This window comes from Taudactylus pleione, unplaced genomic scaffold (assembly GCF_031769625.1).
Source record: "Taudactylus pleione unplaced genomic scaffold, aTauple2 ptg000987l, whole genome shotgun sequence".
Lineage (NCBI taxonomy): Eukaryota > Metazoa > Chordata > Amphibia > Anura > Myobatrachidae > Taudactylus > Taudactylus pleione.
In genome coordinates this window covers 2255732-2267669 of record NW_028285388.1, presented here as the reverse complement: position 1 = coordinate 2267669, position 11938 = coordinate 2255732, and the positions used below count along the sequence as shown (strand labels likewise).

The 11938-nt window shown below is 46.1% G+C and overlaps 1 protein-coding gene across 1 annotated transcript in view; it reads right to left on the bottom strand.

Annotated features, from left to right (window-relative positions):
* Positions 1-4167: 4167 nt before the first annotated feature.
* NOXRED1 (NADP dependent oxidoreductase domain containing 1) overlaps positions 4168-11938 on the bottom strand; it is a 47112-nt gene continuing 39341 nt past the window's right edge. The window contains exons 6-7 of the mRNA XM_088460881.1: positions 6467-6650; positions 4168-4688 (exon numbers count right to left, since the gene is read on the bottom strand). Coding sequence (XP_088317007.1) covers positions 4556-4688; positions 6467-6650 — 317 coding nt within the window. The 3' untranslated portion in view covers positions 4168-4555. The remainder of the gene's footprint in view (positions 4689-6466; positions 6651-11938) is intronic.

Below are 11938 nucleotides of genomic sequence, written 5' to 3'. Positions count from 1 at the left end.
GGAAAAATAAAAGAAAAAAAGGGGGACAGCATAACCACGAATATGAGAAATACTGTAAAATTTGCAAATATAGGTAGAAATTTAAACATCAGAATGCTGCATCTGGACGACCAGGAGACAAAAATCAGCTCCATGTCCAGAATGGAAGGGGATGCAGCACTGAGGGGGTTCGGAGGGATGGCACCAACAGCAACCCATTAAAAAACGAGAAATGTATAAACGAGTCGACCTACTTCGGGAATCTCAAAAAGAACTACATGTTGTAGAAATTACAAACATACGCAGAAAACATCAAGAACATTACTAAGATTAGTGGAGAATACGAAAACAGCACTAAAATAAATATCATTAACAATGCATGACAATATAGGGTGAAGACCCAATTCCTTGTAGAACAAGGAAAACCGGAACATTCTCACCACTCTTTCACAGGGGCTAAATTAATCAAGTCTCTTCTGAGGACGCTGGAATAGATAGACGACGTGTCTTCTGCTTGGAATTAGATATTCGTTGCCAACGTTCTCCAGCAGAAGGAAGGGAAGGAATCACCAGAGGATTATGCAAGGTTTCCCACTCAAGAAGTGCCACTGGATCTATACCCAAAGCCGTGAAAAAGGAAGGAAGATCAGCTGGAGTATGGAGAATAACATTCTTCCCGTTGTGCATAACTTGCAAAGTAAACGGGAAACCCCATCTATATCTTAAAGAATGCTTGCGAAGTTGTTCCGTCAGTGGTTTCAGAGATTTCCTTTGTTGCAAAGTATACCACGATAGATCGGGAAACAGCTGAACTTTATCACCGTTAAAATCAATCTCTTCAAGCTGGCGCACCTTCTGCAGGATAGCCTCTTTTTGGGTATGGTAATGAAGGTAGCAGATGACATCTCGAGGCTTGTCCGTAGATAGACCTCGTGGACGGAGAGCCCTATGTGCCCTATCAAACAGGATTTCGCTATTAGGATCAAGGCCAAGAATCTCTCCAAAAATCTTTGTGAGTGCATCTGTAAGATTGGGCTGAGTAACATCCTCAGACAAGCCTCTTACTCTGATGTTGTTGCATCTGCTGCGGTTATCTAAATCGTCCATACATGATTTAAGAGAACGGATCTCTGAATGTTGTTGAGAAAGAATATCTGTAACTTGGAGTAAAGCATCAGCAGACATATCTTTATGATCTTCCAAACTATAAATCCTTGTTGCCAATTCAGACATGTACGATTGAATGGTAGCCACCTCTTGGCGAATCGTGGACTGAAGCTTGGTCTCCAGGGACTGAAAATCTTGTTTCGTGGGCAGTGATCTGACGTGTGAGAGAATTTCACTAATCTTGTCACGGAAGGTAGAATCAGAAGGACTAGAAGTGTGAGTAATTCCCGGGGACATCCTGTCTGGAGAGGAAGAGATATTAGGGGAGGCTGGTGCAGAGATCTCCCCTGTGGCAGATGTGCCAGCGGGCTTTAGAAACTGCCTCAGATCTTGATGAGAGCCATTATCTATTCTACTACCAGCTTCCGACTTGGACCTTTGTTTCTTGTCCTTCCCCATTCTGCGATTATCAAGTGAAATAAGTGCATATCATGAAGATTCAACTATTGATAATTCCCATTGATAGAGCCGTTCTAGGGGAGAGTCGGGTCACTGCCAAGTACCATCCCTCCTATGGGCCTAGGCAGCCATCAGAAATGCTGTCACATCACATCAGAGAACAAGACTAGGCTTGGTTTTGATCATTATATATGGTAAAATTCTACAGTTTCTCCACAGGAGGAAGCCAGAGGATCAGATAATATGGGAGACAATAGAATCAATGAAAAACACTCATGGAGGCTTTTTGTAGAATATAGCAGATATAGAGATTGATCTCAGTGAATCACCTATGGGAGGATATAGTTACTCAGTGAATCGCCTATGGGAGAGTATATAGTTACTCAGTGAATCACCTATGAGATAGTATAGTTTTATCTGGACTAGGTTCAGTCCACTGCTGACACACAGGAGGCCAAAGCGATAGCAGCTGAAGATGGAGGGTGTGAGGAGGACAAGGAATTATCAATCTGCAAGCTGCAGTCGAGCTGCAGGATCAGCGCTCACCAGCTCTCCCACCGCATCCAGGCAGGGAGAGAGAAGGGTCCAAGATGGCGGGCATCGTTCACCTGTAGGAAGGAAGAGCCTCCAGATGCCCGTGTACAGTCAGGAGAGAGGTCGGGCGGTCACTTCTCCCGGCGGTCCGGCAGCAGCTGAATCAGAGAGACCTCTGATGATGCCGGCAGCGTCAGCTCGCGGCCCGCGTGTCACCGCCTCAATCGGTGCCCCGGCTTCTGGAAGGCTACCAGGCCACAACCCGCGGGAAGGTAGGAGACCCTCCCCGGCTCCGTAACCTCAGCCTCCGGGGGTCCACTGGTGCCGGACAGCAGCGGGAGGTACTTAGGGGGTGTAGGGGCCAGGGCATGTATTCCAAGCCTGGTATAAAAGGCAATGTCTCAGAGCCTCTGGTATATGCGTCCACCTGCAATGGCCGCCAAGCCACGTCCCACCTGTTGATCTTTTAAAATGTGTGAGCCAGAAATTAATACAATTGTGCACCAACCAGGATATTTGGAAAACATGCACTGTTAGGGGTGCACTGATATAGACCATGTATAGGGTCAATTATTAATACTGTATAATAATACACTGTCCAGGGCATAAGGAGACCAATGTGTACATATATGTCCAGGGCAGTGCAAGTTTTTTTTTGTTTGAGGGTTCTTACCTCCCACCAAATCCAGAGAGGGCTCTTCCTAGTACCTTGCATGTCACCAGAATGAATGGCACTGAGAAAATACTTTTTAGTCTAAAATTGGCCATACACCTAAAGATTATCTATCCAATTAGTTGGCTGGTTGGAACGTTAGTCTGGTAATCTGGTAATGTCTTGGAAAAAATTACAATCAAACACTGGAAAATGAATACAAATAGTTGTCTGATCTACTGTTTTTTGTCCGCTTTCCAGTGTTTGGGGGCAGCTAGTTGAATGTCATTTACTTAGTGGACTAGTAGCCCGTTGCTTTATGTATCATGATTGGGAAGCCCCTGATTTGAATCCCAGGACAGTCCTCGGTTCTGTCCAAGATGGTGTAAATCCTGCTTTGAATCCCTGTTCAGTCCTCTGTTCTAGCCATGATGTTGGATTTTCTGCTTTGAATCCCAGGACAGTCCTCGGTTCTGCCGATAAAGGTGGAAATCCTGCTTTGAATCACAAGACAGTCCACGGTTCTGGCCATGATGGTGGAAGTCCTGCTTCCCAGGACAGCCTTTGGTTCTGGCTAAGATGGTGGAAGTCCTGCTTCCCAGGACAGCCCTCGGTTCTGGCTAAGATGGTGGAAGTCCTGCTTCCCAGGACAGCCCTCGGATCTGGCCAAGATGGTGAAAGTCCTGCTTTGAATCCCAGGACAGTCCTCGGATCTGGCCAAGATGGTGAAAGTCCTGCTTTGAATCCCAGGACAGTCCTCGGTTCTGGCCATGATGGTGGAAGTCCTGCTTTGATGCCCTGGACAGTCCTCGGTTCTGGACAAGATGGTGGAAGTCCTGCTTTGATGCCCTGGACAGTCCTCGGTTCTGGCCATGATGGTGGAAGTCCTGCTTTGATGCCCTGGACAGTCCTCGGTTCTGGACAAGATGGTGGAAGTCCTGCTTTGAATCCCAGGACAGTCCTCGGTTCTGGCCATGATGGTGGAAGTCCTGCTTTGAATCCCAGGACAGTCCTCGGTTCTGGCCAAGATGGTGGAAGTCCTGCTTTGAAATCCAGGAGAGTCCTCGATTCTGGCCAAGATGGTGGAAGTCCTGCTTTGATTCCCTGGACAGTCCTCGGTTCTATCCGTGATGGTGGAAGTCCTGCTTTGAATCCCATGAAAGGCTTTTGGGATCTAGCACCAATTTAGTTTGAATCGGAGACATGTTTCTCTACTTACAGACAGTAGTAGCTGGCTCAGTCTAGAACCCATCAGGCCATCTACTGGCAGTGATGGCGGAGGCCTTGGTTCCAATCCACATACAGACTTCGTTTTAATAATGTAAGATACTTAAAACACAAAATGCTGCTCGTTAGGAATAAAAAGTGAGAAATTAGAATTATGACTCTTTATTTAAATGTATTGAGTGGATAATTCTAATTATTACTATATATGCACAACAACCAATATAATATAATGCAAGTTAAGATAGATAAAATACCATTCTGGTATCCCAATATTATCAGTCTGTACAGAGATCCGTTTAAAGAGACTGTTATGAAAGGTTCATCCAAAACAGTCTGAGATCTCAATGTTTTAGTGACGTCGCACAATACTTTAAATGGGTTTCATAACAGTCCCATTTTGTTTCCATCTTTTTCCCGTCCCTTATTCATACTGATACTTTGCAGTGAATTCCTGGTCCAGGTATATGGTGGAGATGCCCCAGAGGTACTATAAGGTGACTCACATTACTTGGTTATTAGTGTGGGTTATACAATGCTGAGCTCTCTGTGCTATACCAGAGCAGGGTGCTCAGTGGGTAGATGTCCTCGGCTCAGGGGTCAGGTTGGCTGGCAGAAGAGGCTGCGGTACAGCTTTACTAGCTGTTCTCTGAGCTGCTGAGAGCCTTCGATATGCTGACTGAGAGGAGACCCTTCCACCTGGGCACAACACAGGTCAAACCAGGGAAACGGACTGCATGGGAGGAGGAGAAACAGAGACACAAAGTGACTGATTTACCCTGCACACTGGATCGGCTTGTGTTTTGGGTATGCTGACAATATTAGTTCTTTATACCAGTGGTTCCCAAACTCGGTCCTCAAGGCACCCTAACTATCCAGGTTTTAAGGATATCCATGGTTGAGCATAGATGGTTAAGTCAAAAGACTGAGGTACTAATGAATACCCCTTTTCCACCTAAATTCCGGGTCTGACCCGGAGTTGGAACAAAGTTCCTATCCGGATCAGACCCGGAATTTTGCAGCTCACACCGCAGTCGGGTCTGCATAGACCCGGCTTTTGCGGAGTGAAAGTGGTCGCTTGGTGATGACGTCATCTCTAAGCGCCACTGAAGCCGGACCAATCGGCCGGCTAGCAGCGCACTCCAGGTCATCGTGACCCGGAGTGCGCTGTTCTCACAGCAGGGTTTCACGGGCTACGCCCGTGTTAAACCCTGCTAGTTACCTGGGTTGGATTGCCGGGTCACTCGACCCGGCGATCCAACTCTCTCCCCTTTTACACCAGGGAGCTGCCCGGGTTAACCCTTCAAAAACCCGGGATTTAGCTCCGGTGTAAAAGGGGTATTAGTCACCTGTGCCCAAGGCATAGTTATCCTTAAAACCCGAATCGTTAGGGTGTCTTGAGGACCGAGTTTGGAAACCTCTGCACTATGTGATTTTGCGGTTGAAGCGACATTCGGCGCGGTTTTTCTGCCGGTGGGAGGTCCTGATATCGGCAGCACACACTATACAGCTTCCATGGCTCATGGATGGATAATTTGCATATGTCTGTCCACAAGGTAAACATAAAAAATCATAGGAAATGTGGTCTGATTATCGTGAATGCCCTCATACTGTACGATATTGGGACCTTTTGGCTGATAACTTCGGCCCAGTGTGACCGATCTGATAATGGAAACCGAGCGCTTCTGGGCGTTTTATCAGCGTTTCACCAAAACGCTCATGGTTACACACTACACCAAAAAAACTGTGGAGAAGATACCTACAGCAACCAATCAGCTTCAAGGTAGCATTTATACAGTACATTCTATAAAATGACAGATAGAAGCTGATTGGCTGCTTTGGGCAACTTCCCTGCTCTTTGGGCCCGTTTCTGATATTTATACAGATTGAGCGATTGTTAGCCATTGCGCATACGTGTAAGCTGTACTGCGCACACCCAGCCATTCTATTGCGATTACGCTTGCACAAAGGATTCACTCATAAACACAGTGACAGCATTTGGGGGAGGTATCGGGGGATGGCTAGGCAAATGCAGGCGTGTAGGAACCGTGTAAACGCAGTGTCATGGGTGTGTATAAATTAGCCATTGTGATTTCCTTCGCAGCATGAGAGCTCTCAGCGTACCAGGAGAGATGCAGTGACTGAGACAGGTCAGACTTTGGGCAGCCACACAGCTTCTGAGTAATCTGTGTCGACGTTACAGATGTTTACCCCGTTGTATGTTGTTGCGCGTAGTTGAGAAGGCAGAAGGGGGCGTCCCAATGCCCAGCTAAGCTTTGGAAGGCATTAGCATATTTTAGCAATTGCGATCCATAAGAGATCACAGTTGCGATTGCCTTAGTGTAAATCTGGGAATCAGACCCTTTATCTCATTTCCTATCATGCTATGGGAACTTTCCAGGCGTATTTGTATATTACACAGTATGTCTCTTTATCTAATATATATATTAATTGGCCCTTTGAAACTGCTGCAAGTTGTGTCTAGCAGTATGCAGCTTTGTCCCGGCTCACCTGTCCTCAGCCTGTGATGACACAAAGTTGTCAGCATTGAGTAGCGCCCCCTGGTGTCTGTCTCCTGTTGGTAAAAGTCGCTGGATCAGGCTGTTCAGGGCTCTCAGTGACTGTCGCTGTGACAGAGCTTGCGACGTGTACATATTCAGGACGGCATACAGAGCTGCTCCCATCAGGCTGCTGGCTGGAAGGCAGAGGGGTCGTTACTGATTATATGTAACCAATATTCCAGCCAACCGGCAGCTAATGAATTTCTCTGCTACATTATCCCAGCATGGAGAAAGTATTCCTGTGCTTCCGCTAGGTGATGCCTACAGGGCCTATGTGTGTCTCCCCTTTGCTCTGACATTTGGGTCATCCATGTAAAATGAATCAGCCACCAGCACTGCCCATGTGTTACCCTCCTCAATGACAGCTGACGGGAGCCCGAAACGGAGGCTGCACACGGTCCCTGGTTCTGATGGGTCTATATTCCTCTGGGTTGTTAAATTTACAGAGTTTACAACACTTTACAAACTTGTATAAAACACTTTACAGACATTTTTCTGTACCCCAAAATACTGTAAAGAATTGGCTTAAAAACACTTGCTGGCTGTCATTTTCCCACCATTGGTAGGAAATGTAAAAATGAACCATTTCACACCATTTAAATAACCCCCAATGTCGGGGGAAGGGTAAGCGCTCTGTGATGTAGACTGACGTACTGGTTGTTCCCTATTATGTACACTACTTAGTAGATGTGTCTGGAAGTTTATGATTGTTTGTGAAGTTTTATGTGACAGCTATATCCTAACTTTTGAGCCAGTCCCAAAAACCTCGGTCCAACCGGTCAGCAATAACTGTGGGCAGAATCTTCCCTCCGAGTGCAGAGTCAATGGTGACAAAATAAACTGTTCAATAGTCAGTAACGAAATATCAGTATATCTGCTGGGCAAAAACTGTCGGCCGTGTTTTCATTAAAAGGACTTGCAATAAAATCCTAATCCCGTATGTTGCTCCCGTTACTCCTTATTGTTGCGTGTGCAGTAGTGAGCACCTTCTCTCTAACCTAACCCCCAATACTTTCCTTATGCCCACTAACAGCCTTCTATATGGTTCTGCTGTCTCAGTTGTCATTTATTTGGGGTACAGGATGGTTTCCCCATTTTTCATGCACTTCTGCCAGGTCGCATTTGGTAGAAAAGTCGCACACCCTCACTGGAAGTCCTGCGTATCACTATTTCTAATAGAAATCTGCGTTTATCAGGTCTGCATGATGAGCTGTGATGTGCGCGTCTTTATAAGCTGCAATTTCACTTTTGCAAAATCGCTTGTAATATCACTGACCCCTATCATTGTGTATACTGACGGGTAATGTGTATTTTAGTGCTGTGTTAGTAGTAGAATGTTTATAAGCACAGTCTCAATTTGTTCATATGATTTCCTAACAATGACTACAAGAACTACGCTATAGAGCACGAGGCAGCCAAGGTCATTAATGAAAGTGTAACATAATACATTCAGAAGTATGTAGTGTTCCCCACAGAGAAGTGTGTAATGTTCCCCACAGAGAAGTGTGTAGTGTTCCCCATAGAGAAGTGTGTAGTGTTCCCCACAGAGAAGTGTGTAGTGTTCCCCACAGAGAAGTGTGTAGTGTTCCCCACAGAGAAGTGTGTAGTGTTCCCCACAGAGAAGTGTGTAATGTTCCCCACAGAGAAGTGTGTAGTGTTCCCCATAGAGAAGTGTGTAGTGTTCCCCATAGAGAAGTGTGTAGTGTTCCCCACAGAGAAGTGTGTAGTGTTCCCCATAGAGAAGTGTGTAGTGTTCCCCACAGAGAACTGTGTAGTGTTCCCCACAGAGAAGTGTGTAGTGTTCCCCATAGAGAAGTGTGTAGTGTTTCCCATAGAGAAGTGTGTAGTGTTTCCCATAGAGAAGTGTGTAGTGTTCCCCATAGAAGGGTGTGTAGTGTTCCCCATAGAGAAATGTGTAGTGTTCCCCATAGAGAAGTGTGTAGTGTTCCCCACAGAGAAGTGTGTAGTGTTCCCCATAGAGAAGTGTGTAGTGTTCCCCATAGAAGAGTGTGTAGTGTTCCCTATAGAGAAGTGTGTATTGTTCCCCATAGAAGGGTGTGTAGTGTTCCCCACAGAGAAGTGTGTAGTGTTCCCAATAGAAGGGTGTGTAGTGTTCCCCATAGAAGGGTGTGTAGTGTTCCCCATAGAAGGGTGTGTAATGTTCTCCATAAAAGGGTGTGTAGTGTTGCCCATAGAGAAGTGTGTAGTGTTCCCCTTAGAAGGGTGTGTAGTGTTCCCCATAGAAGGGTGTGTAGTGTTCCCCATAGAAGAGTGTGTAGTGTTCCCCACAGAGAAGTGTGTAGTGTTCCCCACAGAGAAGTGTGTAGTGTTTCCCATAGAGAAGTGTGTAGTGTTTCCCATAGAGAAGTGTGCAGTGTTCCCCATAGAGAAGTGTGTAGTGTTTCCCATAGAGAAGTGTGTAGTGTTCCCCATAGAGAAGTGTGTAGTGTTCCCCATAGAGAAGTGTGTAGTGTTCCCCATAGAGAAGTGTGTAGTGTTTCCCATAGAGAAGTGTGTAGTGTTCCCCACAGAGAAGTGTGTAATGTTCCCCACAGAGAAGTGTGTAGTGTTCCCCATAGAGAAGTGTGTAGTGTTCCCCATAGAGAAGTGTGTAGTGTTCCCCACAGAGAAGTGTGTAGTGTTCCCCATAGAGAAGTGTGTAGTGTTCCCCACAGAGAACTGTGTAGTGTTCCCCACAGAGAAGTGTGTAGTGTTCCCCATAGAGAAGTGTGTAGTGTTTCCCATAGAGAAGTGTGTAGTGTTTCCCATAGAGAAGTGTGTAGTGTTCCCCATAGAAGGGTGTGTAGTGTTCCCCATAGAGAAATGTGTAGTGTTCCCCATAGAGAAGTGTGTAGTGTTCCCCACAGAGAAGTGTGTAGTGTTCCCCATAGAGAAGTGTGTAGTGTTCCCCATAGAAGAGTGTGTAGTGTTCCCCATAGAGAAGTGTGTAGTGTTCCCCATAGAAGGGTGTGTAGTGTTCCCCACAGAGAAGTGTGTAGTGTTCCCAATAGAAGGGTGTGTAGTGTTCCCCATAGAAGGGTGTGTAGTGTTCCCCATAGAAGGGTGTGTAATGTTCTCCATAAAAGGGTGTGTAGTGTTGCCCATAGAGAAGTGTGTAGTGTTCCCCTTAGAAGGGTGTGTAGTGTTCCCCATAGAAGGGTGTGTAGTGTTCCCCATAGAAGAGTGTGTAGTGTTCCCCACAGAGAAGTGTGTAGTGTTCCCCACAGAGAAGTGTGTAGTGTTTCCCATAGAGAAGTGTGTAGTGTTTCCCATAGAGAAGTGTGCAGTGTTCCCCATAGAGAAGTGTGTAGTGTTTCCCATAGAGAAGTGTGTAGTGTTCCCCATAGAGAAGTGTGTAGTGTTCCCCATAGAGAAGTGTGTAGTGTTCCCCATAGCGAAGTGTGTAGTGTTTCCCATAGAGAAGTGTGTAGTGTTCCCCATAGAGAAGTGTGTAGTGTTCCCCATAGAAGGGTGTGCAGTGTTCCCCACAGAGAACTGTGTAGTGTTCCCCATAGAGAAGTGTGTAGTGTTCCCCCACAGAGAAGTGTGTAGTGTTCCCCACAGAGAAGTGTGTAGTGTTCCCCATAGAGAAATGTGTAGTGTTCCCCACAGAGAAGTGTGTAGTGTTCCCCATAGAGAAGTGTGTATTGTTCCCCATAGAAGGGTGTGTAGTGTTCCCCATACAGAAATGTGTAGTGTTCCCCGTAGAGAAGTGTGTAGTGTTTCCCATAGAAGGGTGTGTAGTGTTCCCCATAGAGAAATGTGTAGTGTTCCCCATAGAGAAGTGTGTAGTGTTCCCCACAGAGAAGTGTGTAGTGTTCCCCATAGAAGAGTATGTAGTGTTCCCCATAGAAGAGTGTGTAGTGTTCCCAATAGAAGGGTGTGTAGTGTTCCCCATAGAGAAGTGTGTAGAGTTCCCCATAGAAGAGTGTGTAGTGTTCCCCATAGAAGGGTGTGTAGTGTTCTCCATAGAGAAGTGTGTAGTGTTCCCCATAGAAGGGTGTGTAGTGTTCCCCACAGAGAAGTGTGTAGTGTTCCCCATAGAGAAGTGAGTAGTGTTCCTCATAGAGAAGTGTGTAGTGTTCCCCATAGAAGAGTGTGTAGGGTTCTCCATAGAGAAGTGTGTATTGTTCCCCATAGAAGGGTGTGTAGTGTTCTCCATAGAGAAGTGTGTAGTGTTCCCCATAGAAGGGTGTGTAGTGTTCCCCACAGAGAAGTATGTAGTGTTCCCCATAGAGAAGTGAGTAGTGTTCCTCATAGAGAAGTGTGTAGTGTTCCCCATAGAAGAGTGTGTAGGGTTCCCCATAGAGAAGTGTGTATTGTTCCCCATAGAAGGGTGTGTAGTGTTCCCCATACAGAAGTGTGTAGTGTTCCCCATACAGAAGTGTGTAGTGTTCCCCATAGAGAAGTGTGTATTGTTCCCCATAGAAGGGTGTGTAGTGTTCCCCGTACAGAAGTGTGTAGTGTTCCCCATAGAGAAATGTGTAGTGTTCCCCATAGAGAAGTGTGTAGTGTTCCCCATAGAGAAGTGTGTAGTGTTCCCCATAGAGAAGTGTGTAGTGTTCCCCATAGAGAAGTGTGTAGTATTCCCCATAGAAGAGTGTGTAGTGTTCCCCATAGAGAAGTGTGTAGTGTTCCCCATAGAGAAGTGTGTAGTGTTCCCCATAGAGAAGTGTGTATTGTTCCCCATAGAAGGGTGTGTAGTGTTCCCCACAGAGAAGTGTGTAGTGTTCCCAATAGAAGGGTGTGTAGTGTTCCCCATAGAAGGGTGTGTAGTGTTCCCCATAGAAGGGTGTGTAATGTTCTCCATAAAAGGGTGTGTAGTGTTGCCCATAGAGAAGTGTGTAGTGTTCCCCATAGAGAAGTGTGTAGTGTTCCCCTTAGAAGGGTGTGTAGTGTTCCCCATAGAAGAGTGTGTAGTGTTCCCCATAGAAGGGTGTGTAGTGTTCTCCATAGAGAAGTGTGTAGTGTTCCCCATAGAAGGGTGTGTAGTGTTCCCCACAGAGAAGTGTGTAGTGTTCCCCATAGAGAAGTGAGTAGTGTTCCTCATAGAGAAGTGTGTAGTGTTCCCCATAGAAGAGTGTGTAGGGTTCCCCATAGAGAAGTGTGTATTGTTCCCCATAGAAGGGTGTGTAGTGTTCCCCATACAGAAGTGTGTAGTGTTCCCCATACAGAAGTGTGTAGTGTTCCCCATAGAGAAGTGTGTATTGTTCCCCATAGAAGGGTGTGTAGTGTTCCCCGTACAGAAGTGTGTAGTGTTCCCCATAGAAGGGTGTGTTGTGTTCCCCATAGAGAAATGTGTAGTGTTCCCCATAGAGAAGTGTGTAGTGTTCCCCATAGAGAAGTGTGTAGTGTTCCCCATAGAGAAGTGTGTAGTGTTCCCCATAGAGAAGTGTGTAGTATTCCCCATAGAAGAGTGTGT